At 32.8% G+C, this 25,498-nt stretch overlaps 2 protein-coding genes across 2 annotated transcripts; one reads left to right on the top strand and one right to left on the bottom strand.

Moving 5' to 3' along the window:
• Nucleotides 1-5,408: 5,408 nt before the first annotated feature.
• Nucleotides 5,409-7,662, bottom strand: LOC109002962 (fructose-1,6-bisphosphatase, chloroplastic). The gene is made up of 4 exons (XM_018980896.2): nucleotides 7,047-7,662; nucleotides 6,357-6,581; nucleotides 5,755-6,261; nucleotides 5,409-5,658 (listed from the first exon to the last, which is right to left on the bottom strand). The coding sequence occupies exons 1-4, from the start codon at nucleotides 7,599-7,601 to the stop codon at nucleotides 5,587-5,589; spliced, it is 1,359 nt and encodes a 452-aa protein (XP_018836441.2). The 5' UTR covers nucleotides 7,602-7,662; the 3' UTR covers nucleotides 5,409-5,586.
• Nucleotides 7,663-19,994: 12,332 nt separating this feature from the next.
• LOC109021392 lies at nucleotides 19,995-21,425 on the top strand. Its single transcript, XM_019004013.2, has 3 exons — nucleotides 19,995-20,170; nucleotides 20,266-20,589; nucleotides 20,986-21,425. Exons 1-3 carry the CDS (start codon nucleotides 20,098-20,100, stop codon nucleotides 21,153-21,155), a joined length of 567 nt encoding a protein of 188 aa, XP_018859558.1. The 5' UTR covers nucleotides 19,995-20,097; the 3' UTR covers nucleotides 21,156-21,425.
• Nucleotides 21,426-25,498: the final 4,073 nt, after the last annotated feature.

The raw sequence follows: 25,498 nt of genomic DNA, 5'->3' as shown, positions 1-25,498 counted from the left end.
CTGACAGAGAAACAAAGTCAATGTCAGATGTGGTTGGAAGACGTGTCTTTTGTTCAAAGAAGTTTTGATGTCAAGTATTCTTTGGTGACCATCTGTTGCTACACCTCTAGCTTGCTCTGCTACATGTCTCATTGGTGCAAGCTGCCCAAGTCACGTTTGGGTCATACTTCAAATGCAGCACAGTCAGCATGAGCTACATAAGCATCTAATAGCAACTCAGCAAAGAGGGAAGAAGAATTTTCTAGAAGAAACAAGAGAGGAATCTTCCGGTGGATGAATTTTTTTTATCCTTTTGTACAGCTAGGTTCTTTACTTTTTTTTTTTTTTTTAGAGGTTGTTAGCTAGTGTATACGGATAGAAGATTCTGTAAGTAGTGAAATACTTGTAAGGTTATATAAAGCTTGTTCCTTGTAGGAGGATGATTACAATTCTTTTCAATCCTTCCCCATCGTTTTGCTCAAGCACTAAGTGAATTTTTCTACATTGTTTTGTATTTCTTATTTGGTACCAGAGCTCGGTTATGGAATATCCCAACTCAGGCAACAAAAACCAAAACCAAAACTCAAACCCAAACAAAAACCTAGACCGCATTCATGACCCTTGTCATCCAAACAGCTCATACTTTATTGGAAGCAACGATGGCATTGGCGCCATGCTTGTTACTCATTGCTTGGATGCCAGTAACTATTACTCATGGGCTCGATCGATGAAGAGAGCATTACGAATCAAAAATAAGCTCGGCTTCATAGATGGGAGCTCATGTAAGCCAATAGATCCAAACGAGCCCCTCATGGAGCATCGGTTGCTTTGCAACGACATGCTCAAACCAACCACAAATTTCTCACAATTGACTCCCTTGACCAATAATGTTTAGAGTATTGTTGCTTTTTCCTCTTCGAATGGAAATATCCATGAAGTTTCTGGTTCATCATCATGTTTATTTGTTTTTAATTCTTAGTCTTCAAATATTTTAGATATACCTTCGATTATTGATACAGGGGCGACAGATCACATGATCTGTTCTTCTTCATTGTTTTCTTCAATTCAATCCCAAGTATCCTATTATGTTGCTCTACCTAATGGTGATGTAGCACCTGGTACTCATATAGGGACAGTGAAAATCATAGATTCTTTAATCCTTCATGATGTTCTATGTGTTCCTAGTTTTTCTTTCAACTTGATTTCTGCCAAGAAAGTAACTTAAATGCTTTATTGTTGCCTGATTTTCTTTTCTCATCTTTGTTACATCCAAGACCTTTCAATTTTGAAAACGATTGGCATGGGCGAAGTCAAGCAGGGGCTATACCATATGCTAAGAGAGGAGGTCTTTTCTTCAGCCTTATCAGATGTCTTGACCAAACTAAACATTCTGCCTTCAGTTCCTGTTCCTGCATCAGTCATCAACAATGATCAAAACTTTGACATTTGACATTGTAGACTATGACACTCTTCTTATTCTGCTTTTAATATAGATGGTAGTGTTCAGGTTTCCAAATCATCTAGACAAACTTTGCTCCATATGTCCTTTAGCTAAACTTCACAAATTGTCTTTCCCTATAAGTACACACAAAACAAAAAAATGCTTCGAAATACTACACATTTGGGGTCCTTGCAATGAGATTGGCAGTGATGGTTCTCGATATTTCTTGACTATTGTAGATGCTTTTAGTAGGTGCACTTGGGCCTATATGCTAAAATTCAAATCTGATGCCACTACCACTATTCAAAGTTTTTGTGCTATGGTAGAAACACAGTTTAAAACCAAAGTAATGATCGTTCAAAGTGACAATTTTGGGGGGGGGGGGGTAGTTCAATATAAGAGATTTTTACCTTGACAAGGGCATCATACAGCAAAGAACTTGTGTTGAGACACCCCAACAAAATGTTATTGAGAGAAAACATTAGTATATTTTAAACACTGCCAGGGCCTTGAGATTTCAAAGTGGTATTCCCTTAAAATATTGGAACCTTTGTATTCTAACTGTTGTCTATCTCATAAACAGGACACCTTCACCCATAATAAATAACAAAAGCCCTTATCAAGTTCTATTCAACAAGAAATCGAATTATATCCACCTTAAGGTTTTTGGTTGTTTAGCTTTTGCTACAATCATTGTCAATGGAAGGCACAAGTTTGATCCTAGAGCAAAAAGGGGTGTGTTTATAGGCTATCCGTTTGGGATCAAAGGATACACTCTGTTGGATGTTGAAACCAATAAAATATTTGTCTCTAGGAATGTAGTTTTCTATGAAATTGTTTTTCCTTAAAAAAATGGGACTCTCACTAACATCCATACCCAACCAGACCAAAGCAATGTCAATTTCACACAATTTCATACCAGTTTTACAGAACCTATCACATCTACCTCCAATAGAAATTGAGGCAAATTCTCAAACTACAATCTCTGAAGGAGAAATTCCAGAAACCTTTGTTCAAGTTTAACCAAATGTAACCTTCAAAATCTTCCTACCCATGACCTTATATCAAATACCACACTTGTCACTCATTTAACTTGCAGATTAGTGAGGATTCGAAGAGCACCATCACACTTGCAAGACTTTATATGTCAATAGACAATCTCTCTTCACCCATCTCAAGTGTTGGAAAAGCAAAAGGGCCATAATTCCTCAGGTAATGCTTTCCCTCTTAGTGATAGTATTTCTTATGAAAAGTTGTTCACTCCAGACAAAGCTTTTGTTGTTTCCATTACTTCCCAATCTAAGCCTAAAAATTACCAAGAAGCTAAAGATTCTCCTGAATGGGGCACAACCATGAGAGCTGAGATTGAGGCTCTTGAACTTAATGACACTTAGGTTTTAGTTGATTTGCCTCCTGATAAGGAAGCAATTGGGTTTAAGTGGGTGTATAAAATTAAGTTTAATGATGATGAGAGTGTGAAGAGATTTAAAGCAAGGCTAGTATAAAATGGGTACACCCAACAAGAAGGTCTCAATTACCATGAGACATTCTCACCCATGGCTAAACTTGTTACTGTTAGAACTTTGTTGGCTATAGCAGCAATAAAAGGATGGAATCTTTACCAATTTGATGTAAATAATGCTTTCTTGCATGGTGAGTTAGATGGAGAAGTGTATATAGAGCTTCCTCCTAGGTTTTCTAATGGTAATGGCAAGAAAGTGTGCAAACTTAAGAAGATTTTATATGGATTGAAACAAGCGTTACGCCAATGGTATTCTAAGCTCTCCAAATTTATTATTGAGCAATGGTACACTCAATCTAAAGCTGATTATATTTTGTTCACTAAGAGTACTAATAGCTCATTCACAGTTATTCGGGTATATTTAGATGATATTATTGTGGCTAATGATTACATTGATACCATTAATTATCTCAAAGCTTCTCTTCATGACAAGTTTAGAATCAAAGATCAGGGTAAGTTGAAGTATTTTCTTGGGATTGAAGTGGCCAGGTCTAAGCATGGTATTCATATATGCTAAAGGAAATATGCTCTTGATATTTTAAGTGACTCGGGGACTATTGGCTCAACACCAACTAGGATCCCTATGGACCAAAATATGAGGTTAAGTAAAGAAGAAGGGGAATTGCTCCCAGAACCAATGCTTTACAGAAGGTTAGTTGGTCGTTTACTGTATTTAACAATAACTAGACCTGATATTTCATATCCAGTCCAGTTATTAAGTCAATTCATGGATAGTCCTTGGGTTCATCATCTACATGCAGCATACAAAGTTCTATGATATATCAAAAAGGCTCCAGACCAAGGGTTGTTTTATCCCACACATTCAAAGCTGTAGTTACATGGTTATAGTGATTCGGGTTGGGGTACTTGTCCTGATACCAGGAGATTCGTGACAAGATATTGTGTTTTGATTGGAATCTCATTTGTGTCTTGGAAATCAAAGAAGCAGCATGTTGTTTCTAGGTCTTCTTCAAAGGCGGAATATAGAGCTATGGCTAATGTGTGTTGTGAATTAACATGGCTCAGATACTTGTTTGAGGACTTACAGGTAGCACATCCTCAAGCTGCTTTTCTATACTGTGACAACAAATCTGTTGTGTATATAGCCACGAATCTAGTCTTCCATGAAAGGACCAAGCATATAAAGCTTGATTGCCACCTAATTATAGACAAACTACAAGATGGAAGCATTAGCACTAAGCATGTGTCCAGCAAGTCACAGATAGCCGATATGCTTACCAAAGCTTTGAATTCTCAAAGCTTTTACTCATGTATGCTCAAGATGGGAGTAGTAGATATCTACTCTACATTTTGCCGGGGGCTATTAAAAGTCAATGAAACTGCTGAGTTGGAGAGTCAGCAGCACAGTCAACATGAGCTACATCAGCATCTGATAGCAGTTCAGCAAAGAGGAAAGAAGAATTTTCTAGAAGAAACAAGAGAGTAATCTTTTGGTGGGTGATTTTTTTTTTTTTTTGTGTACAACTGGGTTCTTTCCTTTTTTTTTTTTTTAGAGATTGTTAGCTAGTGTATACAAATAGAAGATTCTTTTAAGTAGTGAAATACTTGTAAGGTTATATAACTTGATTCCTTGTACAAACATTTTAACAAGGAGTATGAATACAATTATTTTCAATCATTCTCCATCGTTTTGCTCAAGCACATAGTGAATTTCTCTATATTGTTTTGTATTTCTTATACTATTAGAATCATTATAAAGAGCAAGAACTTCGCTTTCTCAAATAATATGAGATCTCATACATCACTTACACTCTTTTAACTTGTAAGAATATCACACCTCAGGTTCCCCCATTTTTGCTGTCCATGTTCTCAGGGATACCACCACAAAGCAGCATTCCGAGGATTGAGGCATTCTATGTAACGACCAGAATAGGGCTTACCATTGAAGCGTGGCTACCTGAGGTGGGTGGGGGTATTTCTTCAGTTTTCCATTCCGTAGGTCATAATTATCTTCATTGAATGATATATTTTTTCTGATTCTGGCATCTTTGTAGTTATCTTAATTTCCTTCGTTGAAAGGATAGCTACTCCCATAGAAATTAAGGCTCTGCTTCTTTGGATGGGTCATTTCCCAGCCAGAACATTTGTTCTTCTTGGTTAAAATTGTGTCAGCTCATTACAGATTGATTTGGAGTCTGATGGCAGTTCAAACAGGTTGCTAATGACATGATATCTTATTTGGTATGTTAATCTAGGCAAAAATGTTGTTTATAAAACTGCATGAAATTCCACCATTTCTCTGCATAAAGGATGGAACACACGAGCTAATCACTTCAACATCCAGTTGATCTCAGACTGTGCAGCTGCATCTCAAGTGTCTTTGTTTTTATGCGTTCGTGATGCGCACTAAAAGACTAAAAGCCATTCTCAGGTTCGAAAATTGGATTTGAATCATATTGTTGAAAATATTCTGTACCCCTTTTCTTCACAAGCTTGCTTAAACGCTGGTTTGAATCCTACATACACGACTCTTTGTTGCTGTCTTAACAAAAGAATTCAACAAGGAGAAAAAATACAGAGTTCTTTTTTTTTTTTTTGCTTTCTTTATAATTCCGATTTGGAGTATTTCTTGCATGAAAGATAATCTTCACAAACAAAATTACTCTTTTCTATGACATGTTAATCAAGCTAAATACTTCTCCAATTTCTCCACTTCCTCCACGCTTCCAATGTATAGCGGAACACGTTGATGGATCTGTGCAAGAAATTAAGGGAATCAGAAATAGAATCACAGTTATCAAATAAGCCAGGTACCTGCACAAGCTCAAGGTTTTTACAAATTTGTACTCACCTCAGTTGGTATAATGTCGAGTACTCTCTGATGGCCATCTGATCCTTTCCCACCAGCTTGCTCCACTATAAAGCTCATTGGTGCACATTCATACAAAAGCCTCAGCTTCCCATTCTTGCTCTTCTTGTCTCTAGGATACCCGTAAATTCCACCGTACAGCAGCGTCCGGTGGAAGTCACCGACTAAGCTACCGATGTACCGAGCAGAATAGGGCTTCCCACTAGGACCTGGGTCCTTGAGATCATCAATATACTTCTTCAATTTGTCATCCCAAAGCTGATAGTTCCCTTCATTGAATGAATAGATCTTTCCTGATTTGGGTATCTGGATATTCTCTTGAGTTAACACAAATTCCCCATACATTGGGTCCAAGGTGAATGCAAACACCCCATTTCCAATTGTGAGCACAAAGATTATGGAGCTTGAATACATGCAATATCCAGCGGCAAGGAGGTTGCTTCCTGGTTGGCACACGCTCACCACACACTTCTGTTCCACATTGCCAAGCTGCCAAATGCCATGTACAAACGATTTGGAGTGTTTGAGAAAGGGAAAAAACAACAATGTTTCGGGATTAAATGAGGAGAAGGAATTGGAATTACAGTAGCATCGTCACCAATGTCTGCGAGGCACTCATCATTTGGGCTGTATATTCCAAAGATAGAGCCAGTGGAAACTGCTGCATCAATGTTGGAAGAACCATCAAGAGGGTCAAATACAACAATATAATTGCCCGAGTAACTTTCTTCCACTGCTACGGGCACGTCCTCTTCCTCTGATGCTATGATTCCCGTTCGTCCACTTGATCTCAGGCAATTGGAGAAAACCTGTCATTTATTCATAAAATGATCGAACTCGTTTGCTGGTACAGAGTACTGGAGTGGTAGCCATCAATCACTACCAAACACGAATTGATAATATGAACGAATTCGGAAAAACATCACTTCAATTTCTTATCCAAACTTGAGTGCAGCGGGAGAAAGATAAACACATAAAATTAGCCCTACGAAGAGCACCAAAATACTATATGGTCCACTTTATATGCAGGAACCTTGATCCTAACACACAATGAACTGCAAAGCCAAATTAATGTTCATCTGAATTATTTCATTAATCTTTGTTGAGTTGAAGTGAAGGAAGGCTAGCAACATCATGACACTGGTCTTGATAGTTATTAATTATCTCCTATACAACTGCTCAGGTTCGTTAAAATTATTGTCTATTTTGCAAAGCTTTTTCCTCTTCCTAGTACGTAGTAACACTAAAGAACAGGGTGTATAGCTGCTACAAACCTCATTAGAGATAACGTCAAGTTTTTTCTGGTCCTCGCCTTGAACATTGACAGCACCCTGCACTCCAGTCATGTTGGCAATGCTAGCTCTCTGCACCAAAGAAGCAATCTGCTTACACGCCATGGAAATACTCGACAATACAATAGTGAGCTCGGCGTCAATCACGCCCGCCTGTTCTTGCTTCAGCAGCCAGTTGGTCAGCGTTTGAATCTCAAACCCACCCTTCTTCTTTGTCTCCGCGTCAGCTGTCCGCACTGCCATGCATCGGACCCCGGGAGAAACATGTTTCTTACTCCTACTAAGATTAATGTTATTGCGACACGAGAGAAGTGTAGTGTTGGAGTCAAAGAGAGAGAGACGAGAGAGGGAACGAGAGCTTGAAAATAGAAGATGGGATGGTGTTCTTGTTGCTGCAGCTGCTGCTACTGAACCCATGGCTTCTTTTTCTTTCGTTTGATTTTCTCTACACAGATTTTTTCTCTCTTCCAGGAAAAGGGACTGCAGGCAGGGATTGTGTTGCGCAGTGAGGGGAGAGATTGTGAGGTTGGTAACCATTTCTGATACGTGGGGCCCCACTTATCTCAGCTTGTTTTGTGATCGTGGTTTCCTTTTGGACTCCAATGGGAAGAGGGATTACACATAACGAGTGGTGCAGTAGCAGGGTTGGGTTTGTCTTGTGGAAAGTCCCAAATCCAAAACGGAAGTGTCAAAGTAAAAATAAATTTATATATCAAATTTACTTTATATTTTTAAGAACTTTTATAGTATGATGTATTAAATTATAAAAAATATTTTAGTCATAAAAGAATTACATAAAAGTAAACTCACAAATTGATATAGCTTGATGTGATCCGTCAGATTGTAAAGTTACTTTTATTTTAAAGTAGATCTAATGAATTTCATGAAGTCACATCAGTTTGTAAGTTTATTTTGTATAATTTTTTTGTGTTCGTAACCGTTCTCTTAAATTAAAGCATTTCAATTTATAAAATTATTATTTTTTAAATCTTTCTTGTAGATCAATCAAAAGTTGTTTTTATGTTTAGTGGCGGTTGATCCAAAGTTATACCGACATGATCACATGAATCCCTCCACTCTCTTCCCTTAGTTGAGATGAAGGCATGGATCTTACAGGCATGAACAAGTCCTTCGCTCGAAAGGGTTCTACGTACGTTCGGTCCAGTTGGTTTGGTCGACGTTGAGTTTTTTTGAATTGAATTAATTGTTGGGTTTTTAAAAGTAGGCTTTTCTTTTTTAATTCTTCAGTCCAATAGAAGAGTCAAATTTTGAAATGATTCTAATTTTAAAAGCCCACTTTAATATTTAAGCTCAATTAAAACACTAGGCCCAATTTAGGTTATTTGGATTAGTAAAGAGTAGACAAAAATGAATTTAAATTGTAAAAATACTAAGCCATTTTTTTTTTATTTTGGCATGGGGATTTTAAGTTATTTGGATTAATAAAGAGTAGACAAAATAAAAAATAATATGTACAGTTGTAGAATGTAAAAGTCCAGCACATTCTTTTTTAAACAAAATAGGTAAATATGAGATCCTATGAAAAAAAAATTTTTTTTTAAGGGTTGATTTTACTTTTTTTCAAATAGAATGCTTGTGTAGAGCTTGCATACCCTAAACCTCCATCTAATATTACTCTTATAAAATGACCTAGTTTGATATGATATGTCATCATGTTCACTTTGTATCATATCAATTCACGCTATTTTATAAGTTCAATTTTGTAAGATTTGTTTATAGATCAAGTCTTTCTTATGTCCAAGTCTCTTTCTTACTGAATCACCTCCCAAATTTTGTTGTTAGTGCATTGGAAAGAGGGAGGAGCCCTCGCATTTCCCTTAACTATTTTTACAGTCATCTTATCGACATTAATCTTACCCTTTATGTATTTCAAGTGACTTGCAATTTTCTCTGCTATAAACTAGTTCAAAAAAGATAATGATACATTTACATTTCTTTTACTACTGCTTTATTATTTAATTATTTTTTTTCCTTTTACCCTTTAAATATAGATTAAAAATTTCAAAACATGACCTTCTTACATATCTAAAAGAAAATACTCAACAACGTAATAAATGGATCTCATTCCTTTTGATAGTATTTTTGAAACGCAAAGAGCAAAATAAAGTTAATTTTTTATCAAATTAAATTTATTTTTAATTAAATTACATGATTATGTTGGTTGATTAAATCTATTTTCTTCTAGGTTATGCAAGAATATTATGTTCTAAGATTTTCTAATCCAGATGCTAAGAACAACAAGAAAAAAAAAATTAACTGAATAGTAAAGCAGTAATAAAGAAAGAATAAGAGTATTATTACCCTAAAAAATGTCAAATAGTATTAGTTATTCTATTTAACAGTCTTATACCACACACTTGTTGAGTAGAACAATTCTTTTATTTTGTTTTTTATTGGCATTTGTGTGGTGTAATGTTGTTAAGTAAAATTTTTCAATCGTGTGTGTATATATAATCGGGTAGCTTAAACGTTTGATTAATTTGACGAATTCAATGTAAGTTATTGGGGCTTTAGCATGTTTATTAAAATATCGCATTAATTAATACGCTACTAATATTTTCAAAAAATAAAAATAAACCATTTTCTGTAAAATTCTGAAAATATAATCAATGAAGTAGTTGGGCCTCGTATCGACGTGGCCTGTAAAAGGGGCATGTTTTTTAGTGTTTAGTTAAAAAGTTCTGTTTCATGTCGGTTTGGTAAAGTCGCGTATTACTATTTTTTTTTTTTTTTTAAAGTCGCGTATTACTTGTAATTGAGACATGGTGGGTTCGGAATTGTGGCCTTTTATGAAGGGTAGCGCTAGTATGCCCCTCAAATTTGTCTATTTGGTGTGTTTTTAGTATAAATTATATTTTTTTTAAAATATGTTTAAATTTTTTAAATATATTTAAATATTTTTTAAAAATAAAAAATATCAATACATTAATATTTATTTCCTAAAACGGTAAGCAAAAAATTTTTTTAAACCATTATTCTTTTATGAAATGAGGCGGCAGGAACATTCTCTTCAGGAATAGTAAGTACCATTACGCGTTTGAGAAGTTGTACTGCCATAAAAAATTTATACAAAATTAAATCTAAAAATTAATCTGACTTCATATAATTTGTTAGATATATTTTATTATAAAAATAATTTTAAAATTTGATATATTACATCAAATCTTATTATTTTATAAATTTATTTTTATATAATTTTTATATGACTAAAATATTTTTCTTACACATTTATATCAATCTTATCGATAATTCTGAGTGGATGATAAACACCTTCTGTACGTACCGAAACCAAAGCTGAATCATTACCTTTGTTTTTGAGTTAAGTTTTTTTTTTTTTTTTAAACAACTTGTTTATTGATAAACTGTGATAAGACATAGACAAATTATGTTGGAGTCTCCTCCAATTCGATTACACACTCAGTCACTATTAAAACACTTCTCCTTAACAAATGAGCAATTAAGGCCTCGTTTGTTTTGGAAAAACTTCTCATCTCATCTCATCTAATCATTACAACTTTCCCAACTTCCAATATAAAATAAAATAAACAATTCAACTTTTTCAAATCCCAAAACAAAACTAATATTAAAAAATATACTTTAACAATATTTTATTCAACTTTTTAACTTTAATCTCATCTCATCTCATCTCATCTCTGAAAACAAACGAGTAAGTTGTCTTTTCTGCTTGTGTGCTTAAATTAACTAGATTTGAATCTATTGAGTAGGACTTTGATATATGTGATGATCATTCCAACATAATTGTTTGGTTAGAGTCTCCTTCCATCACTACATTTGTCATATCAAGTTCAATTCCAAAATTAACTACTTCAAGAGCAGCCCTTGCTTCTAAAAGTAGAGGATTTTGAATAGATGTCATCTTCTTCCTCATTGTAGCCAAAAAATTCCATTTATCATCTCTTATAGCAACTCCTATACCTATTTTACATAATCTTGATTCAACTGCAACATCCCAATTAATCTTGCAATAATCCTTTGGTGGACATTCCCATATCACTCAATCAGTATTTTCAGAATTGTCATTGCCTTGTCTTCTGATATTTAAAGCAGCTGCTAAGTCAATTTTTAATTGGTTTACTCTGTATATCACTTGCTGTGGTTCAATGAAAATGTTCTTAAACACGAGTTGGCTCCTTCTCTACCATAAATTCCATAGAGTTAAGGTGAATTCTACCATGTCCTCTCTGTCAAGCTTCTATTGCATTACCTGCGTGATCAATTTGAAATTACTTTGTGCCATGAAGCTCTTTTGAATCTTCCTGGAGGAGACACTCTAAACATCAGAAGCTAATACACAATTCCATAAAATATGTTCCACTGTTTCAAGTTGTTGTAGGCACATTGGGCAGGTTGAATCTGTCAAAACTTTCTTTTTACACAAATTATCTTTAGTTGACAAAATGTTTCTACAGACTCTCCACAAAAAGTTCTTCGAGGTTGGTGGAATAGGGAGCTTCTACAGTTTACACCAATCTTCTTTTAGGAATAGTTTGTTGAATTAAGTTATTATAAGCATTTCATGGAAACTGAAAACTTTAGAGTCTAGAAGTAGACCACATATTGATAATTAGAACTGTTTTTCCTAAACAACGGGAAAAAAACCAATAAATTGACTACATTAATCCATACTCAAAATGATTTTTAAATGGATAATGATATTTTACACTTCTTTTATTACTAGTTTACTATCAATTTTTTTCTTTGAATTTAGATTAAAAAATCTCAGAACATGACCTTTTGTATAAGAGAAAAACTTACAGCTGGATGGGTATAAAATCTAATTTTACACCAGCCAGTAAATAGACGACACATAGGCACTTCAAGAAAAAGCCAGGCGAGTTAAGGCCTGCATGTCGATTCCCCCCCTTTTCTTCTGAATCGATCTCCCTCCCTCCCCCATCTCTACACGCATTGTTTTCTTCTCATATAAAGAGAGGGATTCGTGAGTCAAAGGAAAAAAATAATAAAAGACTAATAAAAGAACTATAAGAATATCATTATCCTTTGACATTACACTCCATTGCCTTGTTTTTTCCCTATACGCGAAACTTATAATTGTTTGTAACATCAATTAGTTGCAATAAAAATGATTTATTCTGCATACTTACGATGGATCACGTACGAACAAGTCAATCAAGCATCGAAGTTGTCCAGCAATAGCATGGTGGGCACTAGGGCTGTGCAGAAAAGGCCTTGGGCCCGATCCGTCCGTTAAAACCGACTTGGTCCACCCGAATAAAAACTGGTTCATCGGATCAAAGTTTAATAACGGGTTTTAAACTATCAACCCGTTGAACCCGTCGAAACCGAAAGTCCTCTCTTAGTCTTCTCTTCTGAAACCCATCGAAACCCTCCTCAGTCTTCTCTTCTGCAACCCATCGAAACCGAAAAGTCCTCAGTCATCTCTTCTCCTCAATCTTCTCTTCTGAAACCCATCGAAGTCATCTCTTCTGAAACCCATCGAAACCGAAAGGCGAACGGCAAAAGGCGAAAGGCGAATGGCGAAAAGTCTTCTCCCCACTACGGAAACCCTAGTTGCCGTCGCCATTCTATGTCGCCGTCGCCATCACCGTTCTCCGACTTCGAGCTTCCAGGCCTCCGTTCCACTGCCTCGTTTCAAGGTTATCTCTGTGTCTCTCGGCTCTCTCTCTGTTTCGGTTCTCCCTTTTCTTCTTTTTTTTTAGTCACTCAAGTAGAACAGAAAAGATTTGGAGTTCTATTGGTATTTTTGGTTCAATTAGTCTTCAAGTTTCTGAATTTTGTGGATTTTTTTCTCCATATTTGAATAGAATCTACTGTGATTTTAGTTGTTTGGCTCATGAGGAAACGAAGGAAAAAATGAATGTTGGCGTTGAGTAAAGAAAATGAAATGGGTTCTTGTTGTGGTTTTAATTGTTTAGCTCGTGAGAAAACGAAGGAAAAAATTAATTCTGATGTTGAGTAATGAAAACCGAAAACCCGACCCGACCCGCATAATACGGGTCGGATCGGATCGGTTTGGCGCGCAAACAGCATCGGGTCGTGTCGGACCGGGTCCAAACCCGGTTGGATGGCATCGGGTTGCAGCCCTAGTGGGCACGTCTGATTAAACGTCAATAATGGGGATGTGAATGATCACAAAGTTAATGCGGTGTTTTTCATGCACGGAGGAAACTCCATCCACGTCTATATATCAAATGTCTGGAAACTTCTTGCTTTTCCTTAATTTCCACCATGTCAAGTCGTCTCGACTTTATTCTGCAGGAAGAATTTTATTCCATGTGCAGAGTATATTTAATAAAATATATAATAACATTATTTAATTTAAAAATATGAATTTTATAAATTAAATCTTATTGTATTTAAATGTAGATTGTGAACTGAATAACTCAATTTTGAGAATTAAAACTGTCGTCGGCCTTCGATGTGAACAAGAAACCGAACGTTACAGTTCGGGGAATCTGAGAATTCCAATAAAGAAAGTATTTGTAATTAATTAATTAATTAATAATTTAGTTGACCCATCAATGTCAGGCCAAACTATATGCAGTTCGGCCTTGGCCTGTTTATATTTATAATAAATTTCTGAATAATTATTAATATCAGTATTTATTATGTCACATCTTAAATATTATAAAAAAAATAATTGTATAATATAAAATGTGAGATAAATAGTGATTTTAGGATCATGTGTTGGTACGTTAGTCACGAAGTGATTGAGTAGTGACTGATGAATAAATTTCTTCGTTGCATATGTGGTGTCATGTGTTGGCACGTTAATCACGAAGTGATCTGACCCATGACCAAAATGCAGGTCAAATTGACGGCAGGGCCAGGTTAATTTTTTTATCTGCTTATTACTTAAAAATCGTTATACATGTATTATTTATTATTGTTTATAAATAGTAATAAACAGTTAAGAGATTTTTTTTTTTTACATATTTTTTTACTGTTTAATAATAGAAATAAACCGTAAAAAAGTTTTTATTTTTTATTTTTTATTCTTGCATATTTGTTTAGTTTTTCTATTTTTTTAATGGTTTGTTCGTGTGAATGCTAATGTGCGACGTAATACTACAATCGTGCGTGGAGAATGAGAGAGAGGGAGAAAGGAAAAGTGGGAAAAAATATTAGTTTTTAGATTTTAAATTTCAACCATTCATCTTTAATCTTCAGATTTAATCTAACGTTGGAAGTTTAAATATTGATATAAACTAACATAAAATAGATAATTAAAATATAAATATTCTATCATACACTTAAAATTAATTTCAATATATATATATATATATATCTGCCTATATCTTAAAAGAGGCTATCCTATTACTGTTCATCAACAGTAATGAACAGTAAAAAGGCTGTATGGTTTTTTTTTTCGCATATCCCTATACTGTTCATGATTGTTCATCAATAGTAATGAACAGTAAAGAAGTTTTTTTTTTTTTTTTTTTTTTTCACGTTTGTTTTGTTTTTTTGTTTCTTTTTGGGTTCGTCTGTGTGAATGCCAATGTGCGACGTAATACCACAACCGTGCGTGGGGAATGAAAGAGAGAGAAAGGAAAAGTGAAGAAAAATATTGATTTATAGATTTTAAATTACAACTCTTCATCTTTAATTTTCAGATTTAATCTAACGATAGAAGTTTAAATATTGATTTAAACTAACATAAAATAGATAATTAAAATACTAATTTTTTATCATTAAATAAATGATAAAATTTTACTGTACATTTTTAAGAAAAAAAAAACTATCTAATTAATTTGAATTTTTAATATAATTTAAATTTCATAATAAATGATGAACATAAATAAATAATAATTTTATTTTTATACATTAGATTATTTTAATATTCAAAGTTATATTTTATTTTTTTTCTTCAATTTGACAGATGTGGCAAACGTGCTTTGCACGTCTACCACCGCTAGTATATATAAATATGAGATGTAAAAGCCTCCTACATTTTTTTATGAAAAAAATAGATAAATATAAAAATTATGTAAAATAATTTTATATATATTTATATATAATTATGTATAAAATAATTTTATATTATATGATAAATTATTAATTAATATAATATTAAATTTTAAGATCTTATAAAAATAATTATATATTATTACTATAGTCTATAATAAAATTATAATATATATTATAATATACTACAATATATTATATAACATATTGAAAAAATTGAACAGAATTCGGATCGAAATCTATAAAATTAAAAATATCAATTTAAGGGTGTAACCAGTATGATATCAGTTCTTCAAATTTAAAAACTGTTATATACCGATTCAGTTATAAAATATATCTAAAACTATCGAACCGGTTACACCCTTAATTATGTTTAGTAGCCCTATAGAGCACACTTGCTGAGTAGAACAATTCTTTTTAATTTTATTTTTATTTTTATATTCAACATACATGTGGTGTAATACTGTTGAGTAAAATTTTTCAATCGTGTGTGTGTGTATATATATATATATGTATATGTATGTATAATCGGGTAGCTTAAACGTTTGATTAATTGGACGAATTCAATGTAAGTTATTGGGGCTTTAGCATGTTTATTAAAAGATCGCATTAATCGCGACTAATATTTTAAAAAAATAAAAATAAACCATTTTCTATAAAATTCTGAAAAAATAATCCATGAAGGTAGTTGGGCCTCGTATCTACGTGGCCTGTAAACGAGGCATGTTTTCAATTTTTTCGTTAAAAAGTAATGTTTCATGTCGATTTGGTTCTATGGCTGTAAAAACTACGAAGTCGCGTGTTACTTTTAATCGGGACATGGGTTCGGAATTGTGACTTTTTAAGTTTCTTGTTGAATAAAGTTATTATAAGCATTTCATGGAAACTGGAAAGTTTAGAGTCTAGAAGTAGACCACATATTGATAATTAGAACTGTTTTTCCTAAACAACGGGAAAAAACCAATAAATTGACTAAATTAATCCATACTCTTGTCATGAAAGTGATTTTTGAACGGTAATGATACCTTAAACTTTCTTTATTACTACTTTATTATTAATTTTGTTTTTTCTTTAATCTCGATTAAAAAAATTTCAGAACATGACCCTTTTATATAATTTAAAAAAAAATAAATTCAATCAACTAATGTAATTAAGTAATTTAATTAAAAATAAATTTAATTTTATAAAAGTTAACCTTATTTTACTCTTTGATATTCAAAAACACTATTACAAAGAAAGATGTCCTTTTATTACGTTGGTTGAGTTTATTTTTTTTAGATTATGAAAAAAGATCATATTTTAAAATTTTTAATCTAGATTTAAAAAATAAAAAAAGAAAAATAATTAGATAGTAAAATAGTAATAAAAGAAGTATAAGAGTATTATTATCCGTTGACATTACACTCAATTACCTTGTTTTAACTTTTTTTCCTATATGCGAAACTTATAATTAAATGATTTAATTGTTTGTAATATCAATTAGTTGCAATAAAAATGATTAATTTTGCATAAGTACGATGGATCACGTACATACAAGTCAATCATCTAAGTCGTCTAGCAATGGCATGGTATTGGTGGCAGGCACGTTTGATCAAAAGTCAATAAATAATGGGATGCGAATGATCATAGAATTAATGCGGTCTTTTTCATGCGCGGAGGAAACTCCATCCATGCATCTAGATATCAACTGTCTTTGAATTTTCTAGCTTTCTCTTAAAGTAACGATAGCCACAACACTTTTTACAATATTTTTTATAATACATGATATAAAATAAAGATATTTTTATAAAATAATGTTATTTTTATATAATAATATCTCTCATTTTAAAATATAATTATAAAATATATTGTAAAAAATATTATGTAGTACTTATCATTTTCCTATCCTTAATTTCTATATATGAACAAAGGCCCCCTCTCCACCAAGTTGTCTTGACTTAGACCTAATTTGGATATTGAGACTATTTGAGGTATTATAAGATTACTTGAGGTATTATCAGAATATTTCACTACTATTTATTATTTTATTATTATTTTTTACTTTTCATTACTATTTATTATTATTCATCACTATTCAATAGAGTTAGTCTATATACAATCTATAAATAGAGTCTACTCATACAAGCTTATATAATTATGTTTAAAAAAATTTAAAATTTACGATAATATTCTTTTTAAAATAATATTTTTTTTCTTTTATCCCATTTATTAATGACTGCACACACAGTCTCCTATTCAAAATTACAAATAGAATTTTTTTTATTTAATATTTTTTTATTAATTTTTTTAATTGACTTTTTTTTCCCTATATGCAAAACTTATAATTAAATGGTTTATCAATTAGTTGTAATAAAAATGATTAATTTTGCATACGTACAAGTCAAGAAGTCGTGTTTGATCAAACGTCAATAATGGGGATGCGAATGGTAAATAAAATTAATGCGGACTTTGAAGGAAACTCCATCCACGTCTATATATCAACAGTCTGGAAATTTCTTGCTTCTCCTTAATTTCTACGAACAAAGCCCGCCGCCTCACCACAATGTCGTCTTAACGTATGCTGCGGGAAAAATTTTATTCTATGTACAGATTATATTTAATAAAATATATAATAATATAATTTAACTTAATAAATTCAAAACTATGAATTTTATAAATTAAATCTTATTATATTTAAATGTGGATTGTGAACAGAATAACTCAATTTTGAGAATTAAAATTTAAAACTGTCGTCGGCCTTCGATGTGAACAAGGAGCCGAACGTTACAGCTCGGGGAATCTGACAATTCCAAGAAAGAAAGTAGTTGTAATTAATTTCTGTATTAATAATTGAGTAGTGATAGGCTTATAACTAATTTATAATTTATAAATAATTTTAAATAAAAAAATTATAAGAATATTATTTTATTACATAATTATAAATAAGTTGTTATATATTAGTAAGAATATCATTTCTATGAATAATTTAGTTGACCCATCAATGTCAGGCCAAAGTCTATAGTTCGGCTTGACCTGCTTATAATAAATAGTATAACGATAGATTTACAATTTTTTATCACCACTTTACTATTTTTAATGGATTTGTTTTTTTTAAGTGTTTTTAAATGTCTTTAATTATTAAAAAAATTAAAAATATATATAAATTTTTTAATAATTATTTTTTTAATTACAAAAATTTTTAAAAAATATTAAAAAAATAGTAAAAAAGTGATAAGAATACCATTCTTCTAAGAAATTTCTTCCTTGCATTTGTGGGGTGTGCTGGCACTTTCTTTTCACGAAGTCTGACCCATGACCAAAATACAGGTCAAGTCGACGGCGGGGCCGGGTTAATTATATATATATATATAATTACAAAATAATTCTACATTTTAAATCCTAATTAATATGGGTATTGAAATTTTGAGGTCTCTTGGATAGTAAAAAATTTCAATTCATCTTATTTTATCATTATAATTTTTTTAAATTTATATATAAAATATAATAAACAATTCAATTTTTTTAAAATCTCAAAATAATAATAATATTAAAAAATAATATTCTAACAATATTTTCCTTAACTTTCATATTAACTCACTATCCAAACGTGTTTGCAGATAAATATTTTCAAAATCAAACATATACATATATAATATATAGGAAACATTAATGAATAATGTGTAAAACTATATATATATATATTCACTTATATATATATATATGTATGATGAATAAATATTAGTTGGAAAATTTGAACCAAACATGTTTCGATCCTAATCCATGCACTAATTCTTGGCTCTTGAAAAAAAAATAAAAAATAAAAATCCTTATACGGAATAATTTGTTGGATTGGAATTAACTAGCTAGGAGGGAACGTAATATTGATACGCGCAAATGTAGAAAAGAGAAATGCTTTGGGTGTATAGATATTGAAAAAAATAGCTTGAAGATAAATATTTAAAAAAAAAAAAAAGTTTATAACATTATTAAAAAATATTTTCTTAATTATTAAATAAAAAAAATTCAGACTTAAATTCGATCCTCAAAGCATTTTTCATAGATTAAGGATTTATTAGAGTTTGAAGTAATTTAATTTTTTTATATATCATTATTTATTATTAATGTTTGGTGGCCATGCATAGAAGATCAAAAACCAAATGATGGAGGGAATGGACAAATTAATAACAATTCATTGATCGAGAATTTCAACATGAAGTGTGCAGCTTAGGCAGGCAGACATCGAATATCAATTCAAAGATGTCTTACTAAGCTAGGCGTGAATATCAATAAAGCACGTTTCAGGCCAGCTAAGCCAGAAACATTCTTACGTATGGTAAAAGTCAAGTCAATAACAGAGTTTGACGGAGTAAGTTCTAGAAAACATATTTATTAAAAATCGGAAGAATAAACATAAACATTATATATATATTCTTTCTTTCACAAACGCACACACATAAGTTTATAATTATAAGAGCGTATTCGTAATCATCTTAATTAAATTTAATTCATTTTATTTTATTATTATAATTTTCTTAAATTTTCGTATAAAATATAATAAATAATTTAATTTTTTTAAATTTTAATATAATTTTTTTAAATTTTCACACAAAATATAATAAATAATTTAATTTTTATTCTACTATTCACAAACTATATCAACCCATTTTAATTCATCTTTAAATCCAAACCACTGCTAATAAATCAAAATAGAAATTAAGGGCAGATTTTTTCGATGGAATGTAGTTGCAATAGTGTACAAAACTAACCTTAAACCTACCAAACGCGTCTCCAAAAATAGAAACGCGTTAATTAATTTTGACAGGATCCGTTATAAACGATTACGCAAGGGATCATCAGCTTTCAAAGGCGGTGACTTCTCTGAAAGTAGGTCCATAGATACTGTTTTGGCTTCATGTATTTGTCCGAATCTTTCACCTATATATACATGCCCTTCTCCATTCACTCCCTCTCAGAAAAAAAACATTACTTTCTCTTCTTTCCATTTCCCTTCGGTCGGAACCCAAAGCATAACACGTACAGTACAATTCATTTGCAAACATATATGGCTTCTTCTTTCTCAACCAAATTGCCTTTGGCTCTCTTCCTATCTTCTCTCTTCCTCCATGCAGCAATAGGTACGTCTGCTTTGAACGTCGTTCTATTAATTCTGGGTATTGAGTTTTATTATTATTATTTTATTAGTTTTAATTTGCTTGTGCGAATATTGCAGCTGAGCTGGTCTGTGAGGATTTGCCATCGAATGTTTGCGCGTTTGCAATAGCTTCGTCGGGGAAAAGGTGTTTACTGGAGACGGCCGTGGGTGAAGGAAGCGTGGAGTACCAGTGCAGGACATCAGAAGTGGTGGTTGAGGGCATCTCTGAATACATAGAGACCGACCAATGTGTTAAGGCTTGTGGTGTTGATAGGAAAGCTGTCGGAATTTCATCGGATGCCCTTCTTGAACCCCAAGTCACTGCCAAGCTTTGCTCCCCGGATTGTTACCAGAAGTGCCCCAACATTGTTGATCTTTATTCCAACTTGGCTGCTGGGGAGGGTAAGAATTCTTAATTTATATATTTATTATTTCCAAACTCTCTTGCCTTTATTTATATGATCTCCTGTGTTTAACCATTTTAATTATGATGTGATTTATTATAATTAATATCTTTCCAGACATAATATACACATATACATATATTCATGAAATCGTGTCACTTTATCTATTTTTCGTTTATTTAATGGTTAGATTTTAACAAAAGAATAAATTGAAATTTAAGTTTTAAGGGGGGGTAAAGTATAATTTTTTATTTATATAATCATATTTTGAAAGATCGTGATCATTAATTACGATCTAAATTAATTTATAACATAGCTAGCTAGGTAACACGTTAACTCATGTTATTGTATTAATTAAAATCTTGATCGATATTGCTTGTTTTGATACATGCAGGAGTATCTTTGCCAGATCTTTGCGAGAGGCAACGCACCAACCCTCGTCGTGCCATGAGCGAGCTTTTGAGCTCTGGTAGTACTGTAGCCCCTGGTCCCGTTGTTACTGATCAATATTCAGGGGCAGCAACGTCGGCGCCCACCAGCGGTCCTGCTCCAGCTCCCTTGTAATCATCTTCATGATAATGTGGTTTCTTGATCAAGATGGCCATATTCATTATATTCCTTTGAGATTAGTATAACTAAATGAGGAATAATTATTATAATTAATTCCGAATAGAAAAATGAGGGAATGAGATACTGTTCATTCTTATGTGAATCGAGTCATGATCATGTGTTTGACATGAGGAATATTTGATCTATTTATGTAACTTTGTTGAAGATCATGAGTGTATATTTCGCAATCAATTTTATATATGTTTTGGAATTAATTTTCCCCGAGATCTATTATAAGACATTATATATGTAATTATAAAGTTATGATCATGATCTATTGGTTTCAAATGAAATGGTGCTTGTGGTTTTGCTAGGCCGCTAAGGTAATTACGTACCTAGCAACTAGCAAGGCTTGCAATAAAATAAAGGGCTACAAAAAGAACATTAGATTTTCTCACTATACATGGGCCGACCTATATATAGATCAATTGGATTAATAAAAATGCCCATCGCCTACAGACTGAATTTCACCATCTCCCCAGCAACATCCATAAGCTTTTCAGCCATTAATTTCATGAACAATCATGTCCGAGGTGGATAGTTTTTAGTTTCCAGAACTACCTATTAATTTGTTACATGGTAAACATGATGATGACCTTGTCCAAATAAACCATATTGATTTGCCAGCTTTGTCAATTGTTTCAAAAGGATCAGTAGTAGTACTACTGCTTAATTGGTTTCACGGTTTCCTATTAGCTTGCTTGCTCTAATTAATTCAGTCCATCTTAGTTATTAGTGGAGAAAATCGCTACTAATTAGACCAAGAGTTTGTTAATTACTATTAGGATCTATTAGACTGAAATTAATGGAATCAAGAATTAATATTATGTTAGATTAGCATTTCAACAACTAGCTTGTACTTATTTTATATAATCTACCGGCTTATTGAAAAAGGAAAAGAAAAGAAAAAGTAAAAAAACTCCCCTCTCTTTTTGTCACAATTGAAAGAGGGCGTACCTGTAAACATATATAATTAAAAGATTGAATAAATCTACTCCAAAGTCGGTCTAGCCTCTAACACCACACACTAGCTGATGTGGCTAACCGGGTTTAGGTAAATGGTCTAATGGCTTCGAGTTACCCCCCTCCATCTACTCCTGCCGAATCCCTCACAAAAGTGGCCAACAATGACGCGGACACCACGAAGCATCTCAGACGCGATTCCAATTTCATCTCCCCTCTGAAGCATCTCAAACGCGATTCCAATTTCATCTCCCCTCTGAAGCATCTCAAACGCGATTCCCCTCAATCCGCGAATAACGAGTCCCCCACGAAAGAGGCAACACCACGAATCAAATCCTTAAAAGCTGTGAATCTGCCCCCTCCATCTGCGAATCCGTCTCCACGTAAGAAGCATCTCAGACGCTACTCTATGTGAATCTCTCCCCCACCATCTGCGAATTTCATAATCTTCTCCTTCGATTTTATCAATCTGTCCTGAAGAAACCCTAAACGCATGTTGCGTTCTACCAAAATAATTAGACTATATTATGAAGTTTTCCTTAGTTATGTGTTGCTTGAACTAAGATGATCTTATTTTTCTTTATAATGCAACTGCCAAGAGATTCTGTAACATGAAATTGGTGACCCAAAGAAGCTTTTGCTCTTGCAGGTGTACGTAGTAGATTTGAAACTAAGAGATGTAATTAATTAAAAAGATAAGGAAATAAAAAGAATAAAAAAAAAAAGTGTATTCCCATATGATTAAACAAAAATTTGCCACATGATTTGCACAAGTATGTCATCACACAAGCACAAGATTATAAAGAGATTTTTGTGTGCATAATTTTGAATTTCACTTACCTACGCTCATAGTTATATGTGTTTATTGGATTTGTGAAAAATGAATGGATTGGTTTCTAGAAGTGTTACCCTAAAGCAGATAAAATTGACTCATTGACTTGTTATCCCAAAAAAAAGGTCCTAGGCTGATATACACAGTTTCAAAATCACAAGACCTTGTTAGATGAAGTTGAAGATAACTTCAATTCTTTTTTATCTTTTCTTCCACAGTGCCACTTTGTTCCTCCAAAGACTAATGCAGTTGCATCTTTTGAAGCATAAACTCAGTTTGTCTTTCTTTCGGTTAAGCATAAACTCTGTAGTATAGGGAATCGATAAGACTAATGCAATTGCATCTTTTGAAGTCCATAATTCAGCCATCAAACGGTTTGTCATACCAACCAGTCTGTGAGATCCATAGGCTATCAAAAAACTTGAGTCATGTTTTGATCTCATTTTTTGTATGAAAATCATTTTTTGATGATGAATATGCTTAATGTTTCATTTAGATCACCTATGGCCTCGAGTCAATCGTCATGTGTTGTTGATGAGTTTTAAATGGAAGCACCAACTTGTTGGTGTGGCTTGAAAGCCCCATTAAAGACCTTCCATACTAACAAAAATCTTGGAAACAAATTTTACGTTTGCCCGAAGTATAACCGGTATAACATATTTTTTATCAAAATTTTTTATTGCTTTTTAGCTTGCCAAAATCTAACATTTGTAAAATTAAAAATTTGTATGCAAGGAGAAGCAATGTGTCAATTCTTTAAATGGGCAGACATACTTGCACTAGTAAAGGAGAAAATTCGCATAAGAGAGAATGCAACTCGAAAAAGAGAGGACGATTTATTGTTGCGCGAGTATGAAATTCCAAAAACGAAAGATAAACTAGTGCAGAGAGAGAGAGAGAGAGAGAGTGTGTGTTCTTTCTAAGTAAGAGAAGAAAATTGGAAAGAAACTCGTAGAGAATATATGTGCACGAATATTATTATGTATTTATTGGGTGTTATCAATTGTAATTATTTTTGGTTGCTTTGGACTATAAATGTATTTTGAACAACATCGGATTAACTTATATGAATAGTACTATTTAGATTAATGTTAATCCCTGTGTTGGAAATCATGCACACGCTTTTGTTCAACTGAATGCACCATTTTCTATCCTAAAGTACGCAATTGATAATCTTTGTTCATTGAAACTGCAAACTCTAGCAAATGGAGTTGTAACAATGGTCATAATATAATAAGTTCTAATCAGGGGAAGCAACTGTAAATGAAGCTAAAACATAAATAATATAATTTTTCTCCCTTAATATACATAAGTTTTTCAGAAAAGTCCATAAAAGTAACTCCAAACCAGCAAGTATAACATCAAAACCTTTATGTATATTTTTCATGACAAATATGAGATATTGTTGGTTATTTTGCACTAAAACAAGCCACATAGAGATGTGCAATGTCCAATACCAACTGAGATCAGGTTCCTTAAGATATAAGATTAAGAAACATCTCAGAAATCCAACCAAAAAGTGTATTAAATAACACATAGGAATGGACCTCACAAAAGCAGTAAAATGGACCTCACGAAAATGGGTAACCTCGCAGAAACAGCACAATGCAGACGGCGGATGACATGGTAGACGACAGACGGCATGCAGACGACGGACAAATGCCACCACAAACACCTAACAATCGTATCGTCAAAATGGGTAACCAAAAAAAAAAATTCAGTAGGGAGAGAGACGACGCAACACTTTACCAAAGAATGGGTAAACAAATGCTACCGCGAACACCCTAACAATGACAGACGGACGACGGCAGAAGAGCGGCGAGAACAAGCGAGAGAGGTGACGCTGAACTTGGAGGGGGAAAATTTAAATGAACTGATTTGGGGAAAGTCAAGAGGTTTGTCGTGAGTAAAACGGGTGTGTTTTACTGTAGCCAAAAAAAAAAAAAAAGAAAGAAATCCACATAAGCGGTGTGTGATGTTGGTTACTGTAGCGGCTTAAGTGTAGAAGAACTTTAAAAGATTACCTGCAAACACATTCAAGGGCAATACTTTTAGGGAAGAAAAATTCTACTCATCATTTTCACACCACATACTACACATAATTTTTTAATTTTTAATTATTTTTTCTTTTATCAAATATATGGTGTATGAATGATTAGTAAAAAAATTCAATTAGTTTATGAAGAATAAAATAAAAAAAAAAAGAAATAAGTGTGGTGTATTGTGGTGTGTGAAGATGATGAATAATAAAGCTTTTAGTAAAGACAAATGACATAGATAACCGTCCTGGGTATTCTTTGTTGAACCGTTGCCCACGTGAAGTGAAATGGTCAGCTGGTATATTTATTTTTGTTAAAAGTCTGTGCGCGTCACTATTATGGCAGAAGATGAGATATATGCCAATAAAAACAACTTACAAACAAGAAAAAGGCTCCCCTGCGCGCACCTCTTGAGCTCCACACGAGTCTTATTTGTCGCCACATCCACTACTAAAAAGGACACA

The sequence above is a fragment of the Juglans regia genome, chromosome 3 (assembly GCF_001411555.2).
Source record: "Juglans regia cultivar Chandler chromosome 3, Walnut 2.0, whole genome shotgun sequence".
NCBI classification, from domain to species: domain Eukaryota; kingdom Viridiplantae; phylum Streptophyta; class Magnoliopsida; order Fagales; family Juglandaceae; genus Juglans; species Juglans regia.
This window is presented reverse-complemented; position numbering and strand designations above follow the sequence as displayed.